Here is a 26,987-nt window from a genome sequence, read left to right on the forward strand (position 1 = left end):
TGGTGAAATGCATAGAAAAGATGAGACTACCTAGAAATAAAATAAATTAGAATTTTCAATTCATGATCTCTAATAAAACCTCACAACTGTTCAACATAAGACTGACAGTGAAATGAGGTAATATTTTCAAATTAAAAAAATTCCTGCTCCCCCCCCCCCGCAAAAAAAAATTCCTGCCCAAAAGGAAACAAAACTTTGTGGGGTTTTTTTTTTTTGCCAAATAACATTTTTTATCGACAGTAGGTCATACTATTCTCCACAAGATTGCAAATTTAAGAACAGGAGCCTCAACTGTCTCTTTGCAGAGTAGGTGTTCTCAAAAAATGCTTGTTGGAATAAATACTTGATGATGAGGTCCTCTTGCAGAGCTTGTTTATTAAAAAGTGAAAGTGGGGATCCCTGGGTGGCGCAGCAGTTTGGCGCCTGCCTTTGGCCCAGGGCGCGATCCTGGAGACCCGGGATCGAATCCCACATCAGGCTCCCAGTGCATGGAGCCTGCTTCTCCCTCTGCCTGTGTCTCTGCCTCTCTCTCTCTCTCTGTATGGCTATCAAAAAAAAAAAAAAAAAAAAAAAACATTTAAAAAAAAAGTGAAAGTGGTAAAAGTTGTTTCAAAAATTCAATCTAAGTAAAATGTAGTTAACCTAAAAAGTCTAAGGACTTAGTTCCAGATCCAACATAACACATTAAACCTTGGTAATGAGAATGAATATGTCAAATTCATTTAAAGACAGCAAACAGTAATTGGAAACAATAAATACCAATTGTATCAGGTGTTAGGGATAAAATGGTTAAGATTGGATCCTGCCTTCATGGAGTTGCCAATTAAGAGAAGTCGGAGATAATGACCATCACATTTACTCATCATCAAGTATTTATTGGGCACTTAACTATTTATTAGATACCAGACTGTCCTAGACACCGGGGATACAAAGATGAGTAAAATGAGTCCTACTGTTCACAAAGAGTACAGTGAGAGATGAGAGATATGTAAAAAAGTTATAACTTACTTGCTATAAAAGAAATATTAATGTACTAAAGAGCACAAAAGAAACAAGATATATCAAATAGTTCACAAAATGGCATCATCCTTGTGTTAGGGTCATAATATTTTCTATTGTTTTAGGACATTTTGACTTAATACAATGGGTCATAGAGCAAAAACAATGAATTCTACTTTAAAGGTGACATTTGATAAAGATTTCACTAATTGGAGGAGAGGTGAAAACAGAATTTTTCCAGAGATGGGGTAATCCCTTGTTACCCCAATTTTCAGACCTACAGTATTGAATCCATGTCCTTATTACTATTTGGAATTCAGGTCACTTTCCAAAGAAACGTAATTGAGACTTGTCCTTTTTGCTATTATACGGGGGGGTAAAGTTCAGAGTTCCTCAGTGGTCATAGATACAATGATCTTAAAGTGTATGTTGTGTTCAGGACATCACATCTGTGCTTCATTTGAACATAGGGTTTCTGGGTCTGAATGAAGGGAGGCTACTGGTAATGAAATTGGTGAAAATCAGATTATTAAAGTGTTTGAAGTCCGTGACGATTATATAGGCAAAAAAGAAGCCATCAAAGGCTTTAGCAGGGGAAACATGGTCAGATTTTTATGTTGGTAATCAATGCCGGCTGCCAGTGCGGAAGATGGGTTGGATAGAGAGTTAAAGATAATCAGTTTCTAGCTACTGAAATAGTCCTGAGAGATAGATGTCTGGTCCAATCCAGGGCATTAGGAGTGAAATGAACTAGAGGGGATGGATTCCAGATTCTTGAAGATGTCACGCTGGACCTGGTGATCAGCCTGGGGGTGTTCTCAGGATGGGTGGATGCTGCTGCTCTAATGGAGACATGGAACCCCGAGGAGTAGGAAAATAACGTAAAGCTCATGTGAGATACTGTAAACCCTGACACCGATATATACAAGGAAGAGGGCCACGTAAATCACAGCTTGGAGGCCAGCAGCATAAAAAAAAAAAAAAAAAAAAAAAAGCGAGGGATAAAGCCCCCGTGTCACTGTAAAGCAGAGGTCCTGGGAGTGGATTCACTTTTGAGGAGGGGAAAGTGGAAATCGACATGGAAGCCTGCGTAAACGCATAAATAAGAGAACGGGGACAAAATTCTACAAGCGTTCCCACACTCCAAAGAACTCAAGGGCCGGTTCACCTCGAACAGGCGCGAGGCGAGTCTCGTCTCCTCACCCTGGCCCCTCAGCAGAAAAACACCTCACAAAGCGGATAACAGCGAATCCGACCTCACACCCTGGGATCCAGAAGCTCTCCCACTGCCTTCCGCAGCCTCTGGAACCAGGAACCCTAGGCCAACAGCGAACACGCCCCACACGGCGCCTCACCCACCGAGCCCGCCAGTCAGGCGCTCCCTTGAGACCTGCTCCCAGCGAGACCTCACGCGCATGCGCGCACCGTTCCACCGTTGGCGGCGCGGGGGCTGCTGGGACTCCGCCCCCATCGGGCGGGTACCCGGCCGGTTCCTCCGCCCTCTTTAGGTAAATTACCGTCGCTCCCTCTCTGTGAGGCACAGAAATGGGAGAAAGCTAGATACGAACCGTTGCTTTTCGTTGTTTTCACAGGCCAGGGGTGTCTATGGGTTTTTGTTTGTTTTTATTTATTTATTTCTAAGATTTTATTTATTCTGAGAGACACAGAAAGAGACAGAGAGAGAGAGAGAGAGAGAGAGGCAGAGACACAGGCAGAGGGAGAGGCAGGCTCCACGCCGGGAGCCCAACGAGGGACTCGATCCCGAGACCCCAGGATCACGCCCTGGGCTGCAGGGAGCCGCTCAACTGCTGAGCCACCCAGGCGTCCTTTTCTTTTGTTTTTAATTTACTGAAAACGCTCCTGCTGGGAATGCAAAATATAAGCAATTTGGGAAATATTTTGGGACTACCTCTGACGCGGAGTTACTCTAAGATCCAACAAGGCCATGCCACACATTCTCTATTATACATAGATAATGAAAGGATTTAAAACCTATGCTCCCACAAAAACGTATACAGGAACGTTCATAGCCGAAATTGTAAACAACTGATAGTTAAATAAAACGGTATATCCCTACAATGGAATGTTATTTGCCTTAGAAAGGAATGAGGTACTAATACATGCTTCGACCGACATGGATGAGCCTTGAAAATACTATGCAAAGTGAAAGAAGCCAGATATAAAAGGCCAAATACTGGGCAGCCCCGGTGGCTCAGCGGTTTAGCGCTGCCTTTGGCCTGGGGTGTGATCCTGGAGACCCGGGATCGAGTCCCACGTCTGGCTCCCGGTGCATGGAACCTGCTTCTCCCTCTGCTTCTCCTTCTGCCTGTGTCTCTGCCTCTCGTTCTCTCTGTGTCTCTCATGAATAAATAAACAAAAATCTTAAAAGATGCCAAATACTATATGATTCCATCTTAATGAAATACCTGGAATAGACAAATCTGTACAGAGACAAAGTAGATCAGTGGTTTAGACTTGAGGGGAAATGAAATTGTGGTAAAATATATATGACACAAAATAAAATGAAATTCTGTACCCATTAAACAATAATTCTATTTACTCCCCATCCTTACCCCCTTCTTGATACCCCTGACAACCACCATTCCACTTTCTGTCTCCATGAATTTAACTACTCTAGGAACCTCATATAAATGGAATCCTATAGTACTTATTTCTTTCGACTAGCTTATTTCACTTAGCAAAATTTCCTTTCATGGATCATCCATATTGTAGCATAACAAAATTTCCTTCTTCTTTTTTTTTTTTTTTAAAGATTTTTTATTTATTTATTCATGATAGTCAGAGAGAGAGAGAGGCAGAGACACAGGCAGAGGGAGAAGCAGGCTCCATGCACCGGGAGCCTGACGTGGGATTGGATCCCGGATCTCCAGGATCGCCCCTGGGCCAAAGGCAGGCGCCAAACCGCTGCGCCACCCAGGGATCCCCAAAATTTCCTTCTTTTTCAAGACTAAATAATATTCCATTGTATGTATATATATCATTTTGTTTATCTAACCACATAAGATTTCTTTTTGAGGTGATGAAGATGTTCTAAAATAGATTGTGGTGATAGTTGCACCACTCTGAATAAACTAAAAGTCAGGGAACTAGACACTTTATTTATTTGTTTTTAAACTTTTTTAGAGAGGGAGAAAGGAGGGGAGGGGCAGAGGGAGAATCTTAAGCAGGCTACACACCCAGTGCAGAGTCTGATGCACAGCTCAATCTCACAACCCTGAGATCATGACCTGGGTTGAAATCAAGAGTCAGACACTTTACTGACTCAGCCACCCAAATGTGCACTTTAAATGGGCAGATTGTGTGGTGTTTTATTTTTTTTTTTTGTTTTTTTTTTTTTTGTTTTTTTTTTTTTGTGTGGTGTTTTAAAAAAATCTCAATAAAGCTGTTGCCAAAAAAAACCTTAAAACTTATGCTGACTCATCCTCCATTAGAATTACTTGGTGCAATTATCAGTCCCACTGTATTGTGTGATTTGGGGAGGACCCAGGGAGTGGAGTGTTGGATCACTTTCTACGGAAAAGAAATCGAAACCATTCTTTTTAACATTTACTAGGGTTGACAAAACAACTCAGTTTGTTTCTCTTGGGGAATATGATTTTTGTTAGTGATGAGGTGATGAAAATGCTTTGCTGAAGTAGAAATTAACTTGTAACAGCAAAAGGATGTTAAAACTGTCTTGTGGAGCATTTCTGTAGTTATGAATACTATTTTAGATGGGAAAAACCAGGCTATGGTCTGGTGATGGGCCTTATATTTTAAAGGAGAATCAATTCACAATAAAGTACTCATATATTTTGAAGGCTTTTTTTTTTGAAGTCTTGAATTTTGAAGTCTTTTTTTTTTTGAAGTCTGTGAAAACAACGATTTCACCGTAACAATTCATTGCTATGACAAAGTAATAACGGAGCGTTATGTCAACCAAATCCAGTAAAACCTAATAGATTTTTATGCATTGAATACATTCTTTTAAATATATTAGACATAAGGGGCACCTGGATGGCTCAGTCAGTTAAGCATCCAACTCTTGATTTATATATAAAGATAATATTTATCTGAGTGAAAACATTAGCGGGGGGGCGGGGAGAGGGGACAGAGAAGTAGACTCCCTGCTGAGTAGGCAGCCTAATGCGGGACTCATTCCCAGGACCCTGGGATCATGACCTGAAGTGAAGGCAGATGCTTAACTGACTGAGCCACCTAGGCACCCCTAGGGACCTTAACATATTAATCATACTTGTTTTAAACTCCCGGTCTGATAATTCCAAAATCACTGCATTCTGATGCTTTCTCTTCAAATTGTGTGGGGTTTGTTTTTGCTTTCACCTTTTAGTATATCTTGTAATTTTTCTTTGTGGCCAGACATGATGTAGTGGGTGAAAGGAAGGTGCTATTAATAGATCTTTAAAAATGTGGTGATATGGTACCGTGTGAGCGGAAGTGTTCTGTAATACTATGATTAGGTCTTTTAGTGATCCTATGCTTCTGGGAGAACTTATCAACTGTACTGTATTTCTTAGTTTTTTTCTCCCCCATTAGGTGAGACAGGGTGGCTAGAATAGACTGAGGTTGGGTATTTCCCTTCTCCCATGAGTAAGACTTGAACTGACTGGAGTTTGGTACTTTCCTTCCTGTATATTAGGCTCTGTTAGGTTCTGTTTAACTAGCTTCTCCTAAAGGCAGTAGACCAGAATGTTATGAAGACCAGAATGCCCTGGCATTTTTGAAATGTGTCCCTTTTCCCCTTCTGCTGGAAGCACAAGAGGACTTTTCTCCTATATATATATATATATATATATATATTTTTTTTTTTTCCTCCAATATTTGTGAGAAGGTGCTTGAGCTCTGGGAGGTCAATTTCACAAAACTGTGGGGGATCCCTATGACTTGCTCCCCCTGGACTTTTTAACTCTCAGTTGTTTACACTTAGCCTTTGGCAATTTGCTAATCTAGCTCAGATTTTCCAACTACTGCACTGGCTCCTGCAGTAGCTGAGTCTCTGCTCCAGTAAGTTGCAGCTTCTTATATTCACCTGTCTAGTATTGAAGGTAGCAGTTTGCCCTGTGTCCTCCCTTTCCTTCTGTATCCAAGAAGAGTTGTTGATGATTCAGTCTGTTCAGCTTTTTACTTGGCAACTTCTAAGCTCCTTACGGGTGGAACTGGTAAATGTAAGTCTCTGTAATGCATTCCTGTGCACTAACATGGCTCAGGTTGGGCTGTTTTCACCTCTTCCCTTTTAGTTTTTCTTGGGCTCCAAATCCTGAATTCCTTCATATGTAATGTGGTTAAAATGGCTCAAATACTTTAAAATGGTAGTATTATGGATTATTTAAATTTTATTTTTTATTATATATGGCTTTGTCTTTCCTTTTAATATTTTTCACTGAGGTATAATTTTTTTAAAGATTTTATTTATTTATTCATGAGAGACACACACACACAGAGAGAGAGAGAGAGAGAGAGAGAGAGGCAGAGACACAGGCAGAGGGAGAAGCAAGCTCCATGCAGGGAGCCTGATGTGGGACTCGACCCCAGGATCATGCCCTGGGCCGAAGGCAGGTGCTAAACTTTACTCTGAGCCACCCAGGGAATCCCACTGAAGTATAATTTATATAGAACAAATGTACAGCTCCTAAATGTTAAAGTTATATGAATTTTGACAAATACAACACTTTGCATTTCTTTAAAAAATTGAGTGTGTGCACAAGTAGGTGGAGGGAGAGAATCTCAAGCAGACACCTTGCTGAGTGCAGAGCCTGACGAGGCACTTGATCGCATAACCCTGAGATCCCAACATAAAACATAAATCAAGTCAGACAACTTAACCAACTGAGCCACCCAGGCACCCCCCAAAGCTTTGCTTTTTTTTTTTTTTTAAAGCTTTGCTTTTGATATCTAATTGAGGCATATAGCTAGGGTTATCTTTCTGAAGTAAATAAGTATTAATGTTCAGCATCAATGTAACATTAACAAAGTAGGCTGTAATTTTTGTATTATTATTCCTATTACTGAGGCATAAGAGAAAAATTCAACAAAGCAAGGCTATATTAACTACTATCTTGAAAGAACTGAAGAAGTCCAACAGACTGAGATCACATTAGACTATTTGGGTAAGTCTGTTTTACTGCATATAAGCCTTCTGGATTCCAGGAGTTAACTAATAAACTGTAAAAACAATTGTTAATAACTCATTCTAGATTTTCCCACAGAAACTCAAAATTGAAGGGTAGATCTATGCTCCTTTTTTAAAAAAATATTTTATTTATTCATGACAGACACAGAGAAAGAGGCAGAGGCATAGGCAGAGAGAGAAGCAGGCGCCATCCAGGAAGCCTGTTGTGGGACTCGATCCTCGGACTCCAGGATCACGCCCTGGGCCAAAGGCAGCGCTAAACTGCTGAACCACCCAGGTGTCCCTAGATCTATGCTCCTTAATGACATGAAAATACTGAAAATATATTAGAAAGAAAAAAGATAAATCTATGAGATATATTCCTGCAAAAGAGACTTTTCAGTAAAAACTTCCAAGTCACACTTGAACACAAGATTTGTAAAATCACCAAATGTAAATAAAATAAAATAAAATTACCAAAAATGTCTGGTTCTTCCAAAAGAGGGTTATATAGAGTGATATAACTTTTTTGTTTTATGCTATTAAGATGCATACAGTGTTCATCATTTTCAGTACAAAATGTAAAAATAACTTGTTTGTAGGATTTTTTTTTTTAAGATTTTATTTATTCATGAGAGACAGAGAGAGAGAGAGAGGCAGAGACATAGGCAGAGGGAGAAGCAGGCTCCATGCAGGGAGCCTGACGTGGGACTCAATCCCAGGTCTCCAGGACCAGGCCCTGGGCTGAAGGCAGATGCTAAACCGCTGAGCCAGCCAGTCTGCCTTGTGGGGTCCTTTGGCTACTTCACTGCTATAAATACCACCTTGAGTTTATACGTCTCTGTAGGCTTTTTTGGTGTAATATTGCTTTAAATTATTCTCTACTATCTTGACTTCGGGTAAATTATTTTATTTTATTTTTTATTTTATTTTATTTTTTATTTTTTTCGGGTAAATTATTTTAAAGGTATACTCTGAAACAGCTATGTTTCTTTCTGATTTAATTAACTCTATAAAAATGGGCATAATGTAAGGGAACAGTAAAATAAATATTTCTGCATAGGGGCCTTTTTAACTATTAAGGAATGTTTTTAAAGGAGTACAAATGGATGATTATGCAATATTGGTAAGACACCAAAAATGCTTAAAATAAAAAAACTCCCAAATGGAACACTTTCAGGGAAGTTAGCAATTTCTCTTAGTAGGTGAGTAAAGAAGAACAAAAATGGTAGAGAGGAACCCCAATTATATTTACAGCAGTGAATCCTTTTGAGCATCTGATCAAGCCATGTAGCATTCCCTGCCCCAAGTCGATTTCATTTACACTCAAAACTTGGCCTATCATTTCAAGGCACTCCAACCACATGAAACTCGTGCATGTACTTTCATAATAAATGAACAATCATTACCTTGAGATACGGAATCTGTAAAAATCAACAAAAGTAAAAACTGACTTTAAAGGCAAGTGGCAGAAAATCCCACTTTTAAAATAGACCTAACTTCCAAGCTACATATATGAGGCATTAAGTTACTAATTTCAACACACTTTATTGAAAAATTCATTTTAATATCACCAAAATTTTTCCTATAATACTCCCACTTTTCATACAATATATGATGTACAAAAGAACAACTCAAAAAATATGTGTAAAGTTTTGTAATATTATGCCTGTGGATAATTACTAGTTACAGGTATTCTAAAAGAAACTGGTAATGTGAAGTTTTTAATAGTGACAAAATTTTACAGTAGTAAAGATTTCAAACATTTAAATCACCTTTTAAATGATTACCATTGCTAAAATTATATCCAAACAGTATTTATATATGCTCTGTAAGTATCTTAAGCTCAAAAATTATTTGGGCATATAAAAATTTTTTTAAAAGATTTTCTTTCTTTATTCATGAGAGACAGAGAGAGGCAGAGACACAGGCAGAGGGGGAAGCAGGCTCCATGAAGGGAGCCTGATATGGGACTTGATCCAGGGGCCCCAGGATCACACCCTGGGCTGAAGGCAGGTGCTAAACCACTGAGCCACCCAGGGATGCCTGGCATATACAAATTTTGAACAGAGAATCTGCTTCCTGTCTCTACATCATTTAGCACCTCTCCCCAGGTATACCAAAAGCTTGTAAATTTCAGTGTGTATTATGATGTAACAATGGCTGGGAAGCTCTTCACTGTACCATATGCAATAAAATAAGAGGTATGTATAACATGAAGAATGTTAGGGATTCTTCACTTAGACCTTTGAATTTATTTTGGCAATAGCCATGAAATAGTTTAACCATTTAAAGGGCACACTTTTCTTTTTTTCCTAAAAGACTTAGCATGCTATGAGAGAAAAAATAAACTTGAAACTTGGAAGAGGTTTTATTCCCTGAATAACATGTCAGCCTATGATAATCTAGATGATCTAATTTTTATGTGTGCCCAAATACTTAGGTAAAGTTTTATATTTTTATCCTTCACATATACAAATAATTCATTTTTATAATGACTTTTATAAACCATCACCAATTTAAAATAATGACAGGAATTAGATGTTTAATAATCTTTTTTGCTAGTTTTATTATACTATAAGATTTGTACTTCTTGTGATTCAATAAACATCAGCATAATATTTTAAATTTGTTCTTAAAAATATACAATATTGCACTTTAATTTTTTGGCAGTTTAATTAAGGAGTGGCTGAGTAAAAAAAAATCATACAAGAAACTAGTTTTTATTTTGCTTTATAATAAGCAAAGAGCTTTGTGTAAAAGCAGAACTTACAGTAGTGCCAAATAAACCAAATATTTACAGTGTTGCTATTAAAGTCTTACCTCTAAAGGAAGATTCAGTGTATTGGATGCAAATATTGTTAATCTAACAAAAGCACACTCCCCTCCCCCCATTCTGCAGGACTTTTTTAAGCCAAAGGGTATTGGTGTGAAATGCTTTTGTAATTTCTTTCTCAGGATAAAATACATGGAAAGAATGCTTGCTCCTGAAGCATTTAAACTTGGTCCCTAAATATTCACAATGTCTCCTTCATGATTTGAAAAATCTCTACTCTAAGAAGCAGAATTCCAAGGCAAGCATTCTTTTTTAGTTTTCCTGTAGTTATTCTCTTTTATAATGACAAGTACACAGATGGCTTTTAGTATGATTTTAAGGTCAGTTTCCTATACTTTTTCTAAGACAAAAAAGATACTGACATTGCATCTGCCTGAACTATTTTTAACCTTTGTTACATCGTAGTGAAATATATATTTATACTATTTATACTGACCAAGAATTTGCTATTCTATTTTTTAATTCCCAATTAGGTCAAAACTCTAGAAAGCTCAATATTTTTCACTCATTAACAAATTAAACAGTTTTTAACAGCTGTTTGCAAAAGCAAATACTGAGATTTAGGCCTACTTAACATAAAGACCAAAAATAACATAAATAGAATGTATTTGTAATATAAATACATGACATAGAGACATTCATTTTTGGCATCACCTAAAAAAATCCAGTAGTACTTAATTACCCTTCAGATCTTTGGGAATATTTTAAACTTTCTAACTATTGAGACTTTACTTTTCTTCCAAAGAAAAAATAATTCACAAATTTGAGTTGGTATTTCACAAACAATGGATCTCCCCTTATTTCTTAATTTGATTTGCAGAATCAACACTTATTCAAAATGTTAACTTACAGCCCATGTGTTAATAACTATGCTTTTATATTTTAATCCTACCAAGAACTGATTATGTCAAACAATGACTTATCATGGAAAGATGTGGTTTCTTCTTAAACTTGACCACATACCAATTGCATAGTTCTGATCTGAAAACAAAGGTCAAAGTAGAGGGTTACAAAGGCATTAATGTATGTTAACCAAACTGAAATAGGCTGTCGAAATATAGTCTGTCTTGGGTAGATGTTAGTGTAAACTTAGTGGGAGAAACAGTCATCATTAGCAAAAAGTTTCTCTAAAAATAGGTTAATGCTGAGAACAACAGCTTTTAAAATTTCTGTTTAAAAATAAGCTTAATAAACAATACAAATTTTAATTCAAAACTTAGCTCTTTGAAATGCCCTATTTTCTTGCATACAGCAGAAAATACATTTTTCATAGTTTTTAACATTACATGTAAAAATGAGGCACTAGTTAAACATATTTGAATATTCACACAAATAGGAGATTCAGTCTCATCTGTAGGCTTATATTTGCTCAATGGTTTCTGGATGGCAAATTGTTCACAAAAATAAATCTTCTGAAGGAGGTGCGTAAGAGAAGCCAACGAATGCATCATCTGCCTCCAGTACACTGGCGTTCACTATAGAATAGTCAGAAGACACACACACAGAATACGGAACTGTTTCTTCTGTAAACGCTGCATCAAAGTTCCTGATATCATCTGGTCCTGCCTGAAACATCAAAAACGCATTATTAATTCACCTTAGCTTCCCCCGCCCGGCACTAGTTTAGTATTTCATTAAAACCTCTTCATGAATTTATCTATTTATTCCTGGCAAGTTTAGATGCCTTCCTGCTTCACCATTTCTTTGAAACAATTTCTGCTTTTCCTTTCCAGAGTTTACAAGTTAGGTGAGGTTATCTATCCTTTTAACAAAGTTCTTGTTGGAAGTGCCAGGAGACAAGGGTGAGGAAGGCTAGCATAACAGAGTCCTCACCTATGTGAATTTGAGCCTCACGGGACACCTGGTGGCTCACTGGTTGAGCATCTGCCTTTGGCTCAGGTCCTGATCCAACGATCCCAGATCCGGTTCTGACTGTCCCGCATCAGGCTCCTCACAGGGATCCTGCTTCTCCCTCTGTGTCTCTGCCTCTCTCTGTATCTCTCTCATGAATAAATAAATAAAATCTTAAAAAAATATATTTTGAACATCAGGCCCTACAACTGACTCCTTTTCTCTCTGCCCATCACTACTTCTAAATTTAGAAAAGAAGTCCAGGTAGGTTTTCAGGATGGCACTTTTCACTTGAGCTTCCATAAAATGCTTGCCCGTCTAGTTTCTGTACTCTGGGTAGGTGAAGCCTTTTGATGAAAGAATGAAGGGGTTGTAAATGAAACTGTGAAAGGTAACTCTTGTTGCACTACAGAGGCCATTAAGCATTTGGTAAGGATACCTTAGCTTTAGGGACCGAATGAAGCCGGGCACCTGGGAAGTAAAGCATGGCAGCTACTCGATGGCAGCAGTTCTTAATCTCCCTTTACAAATCAAACACAAGCTAATGGACTCTCCCCTTCCAATGTATTTGCAGATAAAAACTAACGTACTAATTCAAGTGACTCACTCTTAGAGCTCATCCCTGAAATCTCTAGGTTATCTCTGCTCTAAGGGGAGGGAATCCTTAACACGTGAAATCTCTAAGTTATCTCTGCTCTAAGGGGAGGGAATCCTTAGCATGTCAAGGTCATCATGCCTGACCGAGGTGAACAGACAAGGATCCAGGGCAGATATTCTAAGACGAGGATACAGTTAGCATGGTGGGTCTACAAAGAGCAGAGCACAGACAAGAGAACCCCAGAATGCTAGATCCCTCAACTGAGAAATTCCTCCTCCACAGAGAAGAAAGAATGCTAGAAGTTGTATTTATGTATATATAAAAAAATGTTGTCAAATTCTTATATGTAACCTTGGGATATGGGCTCTGGGGTAAAACTAAGGTTTGAAATTTGCTAGCTTCCTTGCTTCCTTCCTTCCTTTATTCTAGCTTTAATTTTTTTTTTATAAACTACCCCTATCTCTGTGAGCTTCTTTTTACTTCTGTAAGTAAGAATAGTACCACCTACTGTTAAGGTTGTTGTAAAGGATCTGATGTGTTAAATACATAAAATTCTCAGAATGTGACACGAAGAAGGTACTCAGTAAATGATGGCAAATCATTTTTCAGTTCAAATCATTTTCCAGTTCGTTTACTTGACTTAATAGATATTTATAAATGCCCTTATGGCTCATGGCTAGTACTGACAGGGACAATACTGTATTATGTTAAGAGTGAGGGGGGGCTCTCTCTTCTAAGAGCCTGGGCTCAAATTCTATTTCTTCAACTTTAAACTCTGGGCAAATTATTTAACCTTTTCTGTACCTAAGTTAACTCATCCATATTATATGGAAAATAGTAGTACTATTTCATAGAATTGCTGTTCTATGAAGCAGGCTCCGTGCAGGTCTATATAAAAGGATGCAAGTACTGAGAACAGAGTATATGAAAACATCTACTTTATTATACTCTAAAGCTTTCTGATTTTTGTTAATCTCTTAAGTGAAAAATGGTAACATGTTAGTCTATCAGTGAGTTTGAACATCTTTTCATATATTTAAAAGCTATCTGTAATTTACTTTTCTGTAACTGAATATTTTGTGTCTTTTGTCCATGTTTTTAGCAGTCATTGGTCTTTTGTTTTTCTCATTGACTTATAAGAATGCTTTATGTGTTAAAGAAATCTTCCTCAGTTAATTTGCAGTGTTCTTTTTTTTTTCTTTCTTACCACATAGACATTTCTAAATTTAATGTGGCCAAATTTACCTATTCTTCTCCTGTGGCTTCTTGGTTGTAGATCTTGCTTTAAAAAATTAATTATTCTGGGAATCCCCGGGTGGCTCAGCAGTTTGGCACCTGCCTTCGGCCCAGGGTGTGATCCTGGGGTCCCAGATCAAGTCCCACGTCAGGCTCCCTGCATGCGGTCTGCTTCTCCCTCTGCCTGTGTCTCTGCCTCTCTGCCTCTCTCCCTCTCTGTCTCTCATGAATAAATAAATTAAATCTTAAAAAAAATTAATTATTCTTAAAAGATCGGGGATCCAAATGGAAGTATCTGACTCTGAAGTCAACATTATTTCCATTTCCAGTACTGCTTAGGAGTACCTCTCTTTAATGTGCCTGATGACATATTTATTTGGGGATAACTAAACTCAGGAAGACATTCGAGATAAAAAGAATCTGAGTAGACTAAATATTTTCCTGAAGTGATTTCCTTATTCTGCACTAATTTACTGAAAATGTATGGCATGAATTCCATAACACCAAAAACTTTAAATAAAAGAAAAAAAAATTCACCTATGATCCTGCAACCCCAAATCAATCTTGGTTTATATTATTTTTTTTCAATCTTGGTTTATATTATAATCTCTCTAGTCCTTATCCATTATTTTACTGCTATAATAGTATAACACAAAAATTGCCATGTTTTTATTTGATATTCTAAGGATTATCATGTTTTCATTTAAACATTATAAAGATTTTCTAAGTGCCTACTCCTTGTTATATTTATTATTATTGCCATTCACTTAACAAGAAATGACAAACAAACATAAAAAAGCATAGAAAGAATAGTGATTTTGGAATGCGGAACAGATTTGAATCCTTGCTCTGGTACTTTTTAATCCAGCTCTGGGACATTTCTGACCTTCCATTTCTCCATTTATAAAACATGTATAATAAAGATAGTAATGGTAGTAACTTGGTAGCATGAGGAATAAATTACATTGTAACGCATAAAAGTATATATGCATATATATATATATATGTCAATACTAACATCATTACTGGCTTTTTCTGTATTTATTTCCCCAAATTTTCTTTTTCTTTTTTTTTTTAAAGATTTATTTATTTATGATAGACATAGAGAGAGAGAGGCAGAGACACATGAAGAGGGAGAAGCAGGCTCCATGCCGGGAGCCCGACACAGGACTCGATCCCGGGACTCTAGGATCGCGCCCTGGGCCAAAGGCAGGCGCTAAACCGCTGAGCCACCCAGGGATCCCCCCAAATTTTCTTTAAAAAAAAAGATTTTATTTACTCATTCATGAGAGGGACAGAGAGAGAAGCAGAGACACAGGCAGAGGGAGAAGCAGGCTCCATACAGGGAGCCCGATGTGGGACTCAATCCTGGGACCCTGGGATCACAACCCCAGCCAAAGACAGACTCAACCACTGAGCCACCCAGATGCCCATTTTCCCCAAATTTTCAACATTGTTAATATTGTGAACAGATCTTTCATGAAGCTTTCCTCTTTAAAAAAAAAATTATCTTTACATAAAATGTTCCCATCAGTTGATTTAACAAGTTACACTAACGTGAACATTTTATTTTCCCAAAAGGGATCTAACAATTTACATTACCATTAATAATGTTTGCTTGTGTCTGGCTATATATCAATCTAGAAAAAAGGGGCACCTGGGTGACTCAGTGGTTGAGCATCTGCCTTTGGCTCAAGTCGCGATCCTGAGGTTCTGGGATCGAGTCTCACATGGAGCTCACCACAGGGTGCCTGCCTCTGCCTGTGTCTCTGCCTCTCTCTGTCTCTCATGAATAAGTAAATAAAATCTTTAAAATAAAACTAGAAAAAAATGTGCATTAATGTTAAACTGTTGATTTATAGGCATGAGACACTTAAAAGTTACTTTAATTTGCATATTTTTAAATCTAATGAGCTCATCCCTTTCTTAACCATGGGATGATTCAAAGAAACACACTTCATAATTACTATGCTTCTACCGCTATAACTACAATTTTACTGGTCATCTTAAAGTTATCAGTGTATGAGACAACCCTGAGACACATATTTTACAAATACTTAGGTACTGGGATCCCTGGGCGGCGCAGCGGTTTGGCGCCTGCCTTTGGCCTAGGGCACGATCCTGGAGACCCGGGATCGAATCCCACGTTCGGACTCCTGGTGCATGGAGCCTGCTTCTCCCTCTGCCTGTGTCTCTGCCTCTCTCTTTCTTTGTGACTATCATAAAAAAAAAAACCTTAGGTACTGATTCTATTTCATTCACATCAGGTTTTGAGATCTGTTGCTAAAATTATGAGTTAAAGTTCTACATTTCACTACTTTAGAAAACAAGATTTGGATATATACTTACCACATTAGGATTAAATGGTGGTGGAATCCTCTTTTGTACAAGATCAGTCCAGCTGAGTGATTCAAAAAAAGGATGATTCTGAATTTCAAGCTAGAATGTTAAAAAAATATTTTATTAATGTTGAAAAATAAAATTCAGTGCTCACTGAAGAATTAATGAAGCCAAATCATTACCCTCTGTCCCTCAATTCTTTTTAGGTACATGTTTCTGGTATTCATGAAGCAAGATTGTATAGTGGAGAGACTACCAGAGCAGACATAAAAGACGGTTATACAGAATGACCAACTCAAGTTATATCCTCTTCACAGTCATAATTCTTCATAGGTAAAACAGAGTTAACATTTCTGTCCTAGAATCTTCACACACTATTTTAAGGACTAGTGGAAAAAAACATAAATAAAAGACCTATGAAAAGAATTAAGGCATGAGGAGCCTGGGTGGCAGTCAGTTAAGCGTCCAACTCTTGGTTTCAGCTCAGGTTGTGATCTCAGGGTCATGGGATTGAGTCCTGCATTGGGCTCTGCACACAGCATGGAGTTTGCTTAAAACTCTCTCTCCTGGGACACCTGGGTGACTCAGTGGTTGAGTGTCGGCCTTCGGCCCAGGGTGTGATCCCGGGGTCCTGGGATCAAGTTCCGCCAGGCTTCCCGCATGGAGCATGCTTCTCTCTCTGCCTATGTCTCTGTCTTTCGTGAATAAAAAACAAAACAAACAAACAAAAAAACCGACTCTATCTCCTGCTCTCTCTGCCCCTCCTCTCCATGCTCTCTCTCTCTCAAATAAAGAAAAGAACAAGGCACGATATAGAAACAAAGAATTGTAATTGTTATCTGAATGGGAGAGGTAAAAAAGAAGTAAGGTAAGTTTTTTACACAGTGGGGCAGAGGTAAAATCAAGGTGATGAGCTATTGTACCAAAAAATAAAAAAAAATTTCACTCTGGATTAGTATTATCAAAAGCTGGCACAGTATTGATTCCAGTTATTTTCCATACAAGGTGACACACAAGAGTGTATAAAGTAGAATCCAAACTAGTTTGGTGGGTTTAAAAAGAGTTTCTGGAGGTGAAATAACATTTGATCAAAAATTAGAGAATATTCCAGGGAGAATATGAAGGACCTTAGGTGACAAAGAGATTAGTTTGATCAAGAAAATGAGAGTCAAATACTGCTGAAGTACAGGGAAGGAGTGGGACAGTCACACAAGGGGAAGCTAAGAGGTAAACAGGCCATATCATATTGGGTCTACGTTAAAAACTTAGGGTTTTATTCTAGGATTCTGAGAAGCCATCAGGGAGCTTAGGAATGTTACAAATATGGGGGATCTTTGGTTTGTTTTTTAAGACCACTCTAATAGTAATAAGGAAATGGACTGAAATAAGCCATGAGCAGATTAAGGAAGAGAAGTTATTGCTGTGGCCAAACACAAGTTGAAAATGGTAGAGGTTCCTGTCTGGCTCAGTGAGTGGAGCATGAGACTCTGGATCTCCAGGTTGTGGGTTTGGGTCCCACACTGGATGCAGAGATCACCTAAAAATAAAATCTTTTTTTTTTTTTAAAGATTTTATTTATTTATTCATGAGAGACACACGGGGGCGGGGGGGGGGGGCAGGCAGAGACACAGGCAGAGGGAGAAGCAGGCTCCATGCAGGAAGCCCGATGTGGGACTTGATCCCGGGTCTCCAAGATCACACCCCGGGCCAAAGGCAGGTGCTAAACCGCTGAGCCACCCAGGGATCCCTTAAAAATAAAATCTTAAAAAAAATTGGAAAAAAGTAGTCGCAGAGGAAGCAGATAAGTGTGTGGATATGGGAAGATTTAGGAGGCAAATACAAAAGGATCTGGCTGGTGGTGAATATGGAAGTAAGGTAGAAAGAGGAGTCAAAGAATGACTCGGATTTGTAACCTGAGGCACACAAAAGGAAAGTGGGAAGAGTCCAATTCTGCACATGCTATGTTTGAGGTTCTCTCCAGAAATCTGAAGGGTCGTGTTGAATAAGCAGATATCCTCTGAGTCTCAAGTTCAGAAGAGAGGTCTGGACTGGAGTTATAAATGTGTCAGATATAGACACACAGATAACCAAAGCCATTGGGCCAAATAAGACTGTCTAGGAAGAGAGCACAGAAGAAGGAAAGAAGGTTTCGGACAACCACAAGGAACCAGGACACTCAACCATCAGGTTGAAGAAAGGAGCTTTATACAAGACATTATGGAAGAGGGCCCAGAAATACAGAAAGGAAAGCACAAGATGACTGTCAGCTCTTGCAGAAGCCTGTGGAAAAGAGTGTTAGAAGTTTAGATGCTGCTGAGAAGGCAAGCCAAGGAACAGAGGAATTCAGCAATTCTAAGTAGCTATTTTTGGTAAAATGAGAAAGAAATGAATACAGAAACTTTTAACAAGTTTGGCTGTGAAAGGAAAAAGTATTACTTGGCAGGAAAGCATAGTTGAGGGGTTTTGGTTTAAGAAGCAAGAGACTTGATAATGTTTAATAATTGATTGGAAGGACCCCTAACAAAAGAGAACAGTTATGTGCTTTGAAAAAAAGCACACACAGGGTTTCTGCAAGGAGTCAGGATCCAGTGCAGAGGTAGAAACTGGCCTTTTCCACTATACTAGATAGAAGGAAACAATAGTGAGCAGGTGTGTGTAGGTCTACAAATCTGACAGCGAGGCTGAAGTAGTTCTGCTCTGCTGATTCTATTTTCCCTGTTTAGCAGCCCAGAAGATGACAACTGGACTCACCCAGGGCTGTGATGTCTGCCAGTGAGCTCCATAAAAGGACCAAGGGGCAAGAAGGTGTGAAGTATTAACAAGACCAAGTGGAACAATGGACTATGGAATGAATCCAAGCTGGATGGAAAACTGTTGCAGAGTGATCTACTGAACTGTGGAGTGTAGAGTGTGGAGGGAAAGAGCAGTAGCGGACAAGTTTGCTATTCACAGTTCAAATTCACAACCAATAAACAGTTCCCAAGAATATGTGAGAAATGTAAAAGTTCATGTTCCTCAATAGTGCATGAATTTACTGACACGTGAACATAACATCTGTAGCTATACAAGCAATTTAATTATCCCAATTTTTTAAAAAAGATTTTTTAGGGACACCTGGGTGGCTCAGCAGGTTGAGCCCATCTGCTTTCTGCTCAGGGCAGGATCCTGGAGTTCTGGGATCGAGTCCCCCATCACGCTCCCTGCATGGAGCCTGCTTCTCCCTCTGCCTGTGTGTGTCTCTGCCTCTCATGAATAAATAAATTAAAAAAAATAAATATTTTTAATTTTTAAGGAATAGCTACATCTAACTGGGGCTCAAACCCACAACCCCAAGATCAAAAGTCACATGCTCCATTGGCTTAGCCAGCCAGGAGCCCCTAGTTACCTTGATTTTTTAAAAAACCAAATCTGTAGATTTTAGAATTACCTCAGGGAGATATCACCAAATTCTCAGAAGAAGAAAGTTATTAAATATTAGTTCAAGGCAAAAGGCATTACCTCATGCAGACAGGAGGCACTTAAAAAATTCTTAAGTACAATGACTTCAAAGTTTAGGCAATCAAAAAATGCATTCCACACATTCTTTAAAAAGAAGGGAGGGAAAATTCTTAGAAACAAAAATCAAATAAATAATGGGGTGTGAGAGCAGGATGGAAGAGTGAGGAGAGGCTCAAACTGTTAAGAAGATCAAATGAAAAACTGCCTTTGTAAGTGCTTCAAACCCTATAAAAATACTGGTGAGAACCGCTGGGACAAGCATGCTTCTTTTCCATGGTGGTATTTAAGAGCTGTATTCATCCCAGTAAATGCCACATAAAATAAGAATTTGTCTTCCAATCTAAGATAAGCTGAAATAAAGTGAGTACTGGGAAGGATGTACATACAAAGTCTTCTTTGGCACCAAGTCGATTTTGCCTATCCTTTTCTAGGAGTTCTTCCAGAATGGACCAGGCTGTGAGGCTCACTCCTGGCCTCAAACTCAGAGGCTTGTGAAGAATATTGTCATACATTTCAGCAACATCTCGGCAATAAAAGGGAGGCTGGTGGGGGGAAAAAGGAAAATAAAGTTAATGTTAATTGAAGTATGCCAAAATGTGGTTAAAAGAGTTGGATTTGGCCTTGATCTACAGAGATCAGTTGGGGTCTGGACAGTTCTAGAAATGCAGAGGCCTCTGTAGATCTGCAGTGTGTGGTCTCCAATGTGAAGAGGTTTTAAAACCCAGCATCATGTACCACCCAATATGTGTTCACTGAATGTTAAAGAACACCCTGCAGACAGGTAGGTGTAAACTGTGTAAAACTTGTAATAGTATGTTTTAGAAAAAACCACCAACCTCATCAAAAGTATAATGAAAGAATTACTGCACACAGATTCAACACAGATCAAACATTAAATAATTTCTTGAGACCTGGGAATAAGTGAATTAAAAGAGATTTCCAGTAGAGATGGGAGACCTGAAGATTGCACTCCTTACTAAGTACTTGTGGTAATGGCAGCATTAAGGGTGAACCCTGCTGAATTACAATTCTATTGTTACAGCCTAAAGACTTGTACAACATGAGGATTAGTCAGTTAATCATCGAGTTAACTTTTAAACTAAAAATAATTTTTAAAGTTAAGGCAAGTTATATAGCTTGTCATTTTCTTTTTTATAGGAAAGAAAAAACGTTTTCACTTTTTAAAATCAAACTTTATTTTTAAATAGTTAATATAAGTGTCCTTAGTGAAGTATATGTTTCAAATGTTCCCTTTTAAATTAACTGCACTTTATATGCAATGACATTATTTTCCACTTTCATAGTCCTCTAAAGAAATTTAAAGGACTCAGAAATATCAGGATAGTAAATACCCAGCACTTAAAAAAAGTAAGGTATATCAGGTATTCCAAGTCACTAGCATAACCGGAAAAAGAAATCTTTTAATAAGCAAGGGCAAAGAAGAGACAATGTTGATTGTCATAGGAATCTATCATGCAAAATTAGCAACATAAGACAAATGCTCTAACATGTACCTCATGTGTTGGATTTCACCAAGAGCTCCTGTTTTCAGAGGGAAAAAAAAAAAACCCACACAAAGCAAAAAGCCAAACAAGAAACGCAAACCCCAGCTCAGGTCTCAGCTGATGCTGGTATTTAGATGAGTGTGGGCAGCAGCATGGATGATGAGTTCATGGTCCCCACCATGAGGCTGCTGGACACTTATGGAATCCAAAAAGGACTCTAGAAATTAAATATCTCAAAAAAGTACAGAGAAAAAAATGTATTGTCCCTATAAGAATATGTAAACTAACAGAAGTGCCAAAATTGTTTGCTTTTGGGTGGAATGATGTATTTTTTTTAGTAATCTCTACCCCTAATGTGAGGCTCGAACTTAAGACCCTGAGATCAAGAGTTGCATGCCACCAAATGAGCCAGTCAGGCACCCCTGACTGGAATATTAATGTAGTAAAACAACTTTACACATTAATCAGAAGCACTGGTTAGCTTTATGCGTCTTCGATTAATAAAAGCTGGGGTAAATTATTTCATAGTGAACATTCCTTTTTTTTAAAAAAAAAGATTTTATTTATTTATTCATGAGAGACACACAGAGAGAGAGGCAGAAACATAGGCAGAGAGAGAAGCAGGCTCCATCCAGGGAACCCGACATGGGACTTGATCCCGGGACTCCAGGATCATGCCCTGGGCCAAAGGCAGACCCTTAACCGCTGACCCACCCAGGTGTCCCGAATATACCTTTTTTGCAAAAAAATCTTCCAGATGTGTTTACAGTAAAGGGAATGGAAGGTTCCCAATGGGGGAAAAAGTGGAGGAACAGTTTATTAATCCTATAAAAATAAAATACAAGGCAAAACCCAAAAGATAGGATCTAATAAATACAAAATCTTTTTCTTTCCATCTTTTTGAAATTGGGCAGAATGCCTAAGAATGATGATTGGGGTAAACTGTATGGAAGTGAATAATATTATTACAGCTAGTGTCTATTTCTAAAAAATGCAAGCGGGATGAGAATACCTGATTAGTGTAAGTAGTGATTAGTATTAGAGAGAAATAATTACATTAAGAGAGCAGTAACAAAGGAGAAGTTTTTTCTTTTGTGCATATCCCTAAGGGATTTTGAATTCACTTAACCAGGTCACTAGAGTCCTTGGGATTATTAAAAAAAGAGAAAACTCAAAGCAATGAAAACATACTAGAATAATGAAAAAGCAGAAATACATACCAATCCATACAGCATTTCATAGAGAACAGCACCAAGGCACCACCAATCTACAGTATTGTCATAGGGCTGTTTTCTGATTACTTCAGGAGCAAGGTACTATAGAAAACATTAAATATTTGAGCAACTCAACAAACAACTCATGATACAATTTAGAAATAATTAAGAAATTTAACAAATTTAAGATGTTACTATGATGCTAAAAACATATTATCTAGATTTTAAATTGGTTGGGTATTGTTATTCTATACCAGCGGTTCTCAGACAGTAGTACTCTTCAGAATCATGTGGCACATTTTTCAAACTACACAAATTCAAGCACAAACTGTGATGCAATTTAGACAAATGGAAGAAGACAACAAATGCAGAAATCTGTAATACTATGTAAACTGAGTACTGGGATGGGGGGTGGAGAGAGTCTTTCACAAGATTAATTTATTTTAGAAATTCCTCTAGTCATTACCCATAATTGTTTCTCTTGAAGAAAGAATTTTTAATGTGGCAATTATAATCTATTTTTTCCTTCAGTTAAAGACAAAAGAATGTGAATTTTGTGTTAGAGAATTATTCTCTAACATATTATTTAGAAAAGTCAAAAAAAAAAAAGAAAAGTCGTGTAAGTTATTAGATGGCTATGCACATTTTATTTGTAACACATTTAAACATCATCATAATTTCACACACGTAAAACAGTGAATCTGAATTCGGGATTCCAAAGTATGTGTTTTCTCTTACCAAATGAAATAAGAAAATAATTTCTTAAGCTTTTTAAAAAAATGTGATCCAAAGAAATGGCAAAACATATTAAAAGGGTTTAGTAATTTCTGATTGCCTTTAAATTTAGAGGACCCAAAAAACTTGTGTTTCCCCTCTAAAAACTATAGGACTTAAAGATTTGGTTAACTACAAAATATGTTCACAAAAAAATGTTTCTTTATGCACAAACCAAAATAGAATGGTCACAAATATACATATTAGGAAAAGGAAGAAAATAAAACATTTCAAAGAATTTTTACTTTTAATTTTTTTAACTTTTCTGATCTTGATTAAGTCTCATATGAGGCACTTTATCACACATTTCAACATGATATCTGCAATTACTCTACAGTAAAGATTTAATACTACCTGGCATCTAAGATCATTATAAATACATTAAAACTAGCATAGTTTAAAATAAACTAAATGTGTGTATGTGTATAGTGAGAATAATAAGGCTTTAAGATAACTTTTAAGAAATAATGATTACTGTCTCAAATAGAAGGATACATTTTCTGCTAGCTAACATGATTAGAGAATGGGATGTTCTGATTAATTCTGACTTGTGATTTTCTTTCACCCACCCACTGCTTCACTTCCTTCTGTCAAATAAATACTTAATTTTATTATAAAATATTTTCATCGTATAGAAAAAGAGAAAATAGAAACCAATAGAGCCACCAGTAAATACAGGCAATGTCAATATTTTGCCATATTTGCTTTAGCTTATTAAAAAAAAGCTTTAGAGATTCATATACTATGCAATTTACTCATTTTATTTATTTTTTAAAGATTTATTTATTCATGAGAGAGAGAGGGAGAGACATAAGCAAATAGAGAAGCATGCTCCCTGCAGGGAGCTCGATGTGGGACTCATCCCTGGACCTGGGATCATGCCCTGGGCTGAGCCACCCAGGCATCCCAATTTACTCATTTTAAAGTGAGTAATTCAATGGCTTTGGGATATTTAAAGAGTGGTGGTATAAACATTACCACAATTTTAGGACATTTTTCACTGCTGATTTTTTAATTTTTTTTAAAGGATAAGAAATATAACCAAATGCTTTAAGAAGTATAAGGTATACTTTTAACATTAAAAACAGGTAAGTAGGGCAGCCTGGGTGGCTCAGCGGTTTAGTGCCGCCTTCAGCCCAGGGCGTGATCTAGAGACCCGGGACTGAGTCCCACATCTGGGCTCCCTGCATGGAGCCTGCTTCTCCCTCTGCCTGTGTCTCTGCCTCTCTCTCTCTCTCAATCTATGTCTCTCACGAATAAATAAATAAAATCTTAAAAAAAAATCCAAACAAACAGGTAATTATATGGGGGGGATGGGTTAACTGGGTGATGGGCATTAGGGAGGGCACCTGATATAATGAGCACTGGGTGTTATATGCAACTGATAATCACTTACTTCTACCCCTGAAACTAATAATACATTATGTGTTAACTAACTCGAATTTAAATAAAATCTTTAACAAATAAGCAATAATTTATATCTTTGATGGGTTCTCTGTGGTAGTTCACAATCACAATTAAAAATACTATCAGGGATCCCTGGGTGGCGCAGCGATTTGGCGCCTGCCTTTGGCCCAGGGCGCGATCCTCGAGACCCAGGATCGAATCCCACATCGGGCTCCCGGTGCATGGAGCCTGCTTCTCCCTCTGCCTGTGTCTCTGCCTCTCTCTCTCTCTCTCTCTCTCTCTCTCTGTGACTATCGTAAAATTAAAAAAAAAAAAATACTATCAAAAAACTTTAAATGTTCTGAAGGGATGATTATCAGATATATCCAAGTGGCTAAAAGCTTCCTGAAATGAGGATTTTATTCTACTTTTCTGATTTCAAGTACTGTATATGCAATTTGTGACTCATTTTTGCATTTTACTTATGATTATTTTATAAACAACAAATGAGACATTTTCTTACCTCTGGTGTCCCACAAAATGTTGTTGTTGTGTCAGAAATAGCAATTCCTTCTTTACAAAGCCCAAAATCTGTTAAGACAACATGTCCCTGACAAATACAGGGTCAATAAGATAAAACAATGCATGGGCATAAACTGACAATTTTTAAAACCATTTGACTATGAATTATAGACCCACAGGAAATTGCAAAAATGTTACACAGAGTTTCGTGTACCCCTCATGCAGCTTCTCCCAATGCCAGTATCTTATATAACTCTACAGTTACTCTACTCTAAAGTAGTTAACCAGAGTGCCAATTTTATTGTTTTCACTATTTTTCTTACACGTATGCATTTGTGTGTGTGTGTGTGTGTATGTGTGGTTCTATGCAATAGAGATGTGTAGATCTGTGTAACTACCACCACAATCAAGACAGAGTACTGTCCAACGCCCCAAAGGAACAAAAGAACTCACTCACTCATACTCATGTACTCCCCAATTCCCACTGTCCCTGTCACCTTGAAACCACTAATCTGTTTTCCATCTAAGTTTTGTCATTTGGAGAATCTTAAGTGTACATGGAATGATGCAATGTGGAACTCCTGAGACTGCATTTTTTCCCCTAAGCATAACAATGATAAAATTAAGAATTAGTAGATTTTTAAAAGATAATACTTACTACTGAATCCAAAAGAATATTTTCTGGTTTCAAGTCTCTATTAAATTGAAAGAAAAAGAAAAGCAAAACTGAGTATTCACTAAAATAAAGTAATAAAAAGACACTTCTGCAAGAAATACATTAAATACATTAAAATGTACCTGTACACTATTTTGATGGAGTGCAAGTAACCCAATGCACTGGCAATTTCAGCAGCATAAAACCTAGCTCTGTGTTCGGGAAAGGATCGTTCTCTCTGTAAGTGGAAAAACAGCTATAAAATGGGAGGGAAAAAGAAAGGGTATTAAGATCAGTCACACAAAAAGTGAAACAAATATATCCCATAAATACAAAAATAGAATTTGTTATTCTGAACATGAGATACAAATGCACCAAAGGACAGAACTATGATTCTCCCTTATCTGTGTCCCCAACCTTGCAATCATTCTCTCTTCAACCTTGCATCTTTCTTTACTCTTGCTAACTTTAACTTGCTCATCTCTTATTTACTATACTCAATCTCAATGTCCAGTGTCCTCACCACTCTGGAGAAGATTATCAACCAAGACTGATGATCTTGATATTGCCATGGAGTCAATAAGGTCTCTCACTAACCCCTTTTTTGACTGTGCTTTATTTTTTTAAAGACTTTATTTATTTATTCAGAACAGACAGAGAGAGAGAGGCAGACATAGGCAGGGGGAGAAGCAGGCTCCCTGTGGGGAGCCTGATGTGGGTCCTGGGACCATGACCCAAGTTGAAGGCAGACCCTTAACCACTGAGCCACCCAGGTGCCCCTTTGTGCTTTCATTTGGAAAAACAAAACAAAACAAAAAAACACTTCAGAGACTGGAAACAAGTAGCTGGCAGATCAAATATAATCCACAGATATAATCTGTTTGAGCCAAATATTGTTTTTAGAAAAATCTAAATTAACTGGTTAACATTTAAAAATGGAGAAAATTTTTTTTCGGTAAAAATTTAGTTTTGGTTTCTTCTGGGGAAAAAAAAAAAAAAAGAGGAAGCTCTGCCATTAAGCCTAAATTCCAGTAGGGCAGCAGACGGCTGGCGCTGAGCAGCAGCTGGACACGCCAGTTCATTTCTTACACTTCTGAAATCGTATTTTATTTCTTTATTCTGCCCTTTATTCATGAGGTTACCTGCCTGGGCAAAGTTTTCCCCAGGTCCTTACTCTAAGTTCCCTGGCTTCTAGAGCAGTGATCTCGCCTTAGGTCTCCTTCTTCCTTGGAGAGTTCCATCTCACACTCCTTTCTGGTCCCTTATGCTGCAGGGATACCAAGGTGTACGTCCTCGGTTTCTCCACTGTTACTCTTTCTCTGGATATCCTGCCCAAGTAACTGATCCATCCAGTGATTTTAACCACCACCTCTATGTTGACAGTCCTTCGTGTGGACATACCCACCTAGACCTCTGCTTGGAACTTCTCTTGCAAAGACATGT

General features: G+C 37.8%; 1 protein-coding gene across 5 annotated transcripts in view; it reads right to left on the bottom strand.

Moving 5' to 3' along the window:
- Positions 1 to 8,657: 8,657 nt before the first annotated feature.
- Positions 8,658 to 26,987, bottom strand: part of SGK3 (serum/glucocorticoid regulated kinase family member 3) — a 171,929-nt gene continuing 153,599 nt past the window's right edge. For all 5 annotated transcript variants that reach the window (XM_026012168.2, XM_026012161.2, XM_072734619.1 and 2 more), the window contains 7 exons: positions 25,688 to 25,800; positions 25,548 to 25,584; positions 24,891 to 24,977; positions 22,214 to 22,309; positions 19,875 to 20,030; positions 16,000 to 16,089; positions 8,658 to 11,531 (listed from right to left, as the gene is read on the bottom strand). In XM_026012168.2, the coding sequence (XP_025867953.1) occupies positions 11,361 to 11,531; positions 16,000 to 16,089; positions 19,875 to 20,030; positions 22,214 to 22,309; positions 24,891 to 24,977; positions 25,548 to 25,584; positions 25,688 to 25,800 (750 nt within the window). In that variant the 3' untranslated portion in view covers positions 8,658 to 11,360. The remainder of the gene's footprint in view (positions 11,532 to 15,999; positions 16,090 to 19,874; positions 20,031 to 22,213; positions 22,310 to 24,890; positions 24,978 to 25,547; positions 25,585 to 25,687; positions 25,801 to 26,987) is intronic.

The sequence above is a fragment of the Vulpes vulpes genome, chromosome 13, assembly GCF_048418805.1.
Source record: "Vulpes vulpes isolate BD-2025 chromosome 13, VulVul3, whole genome shotgun sequence".
NCBI lineage: Eukaryota > Metazoa > Chordata > Mammalia > Carnivora > Canidae > Vulpes > Vulpes vulpes.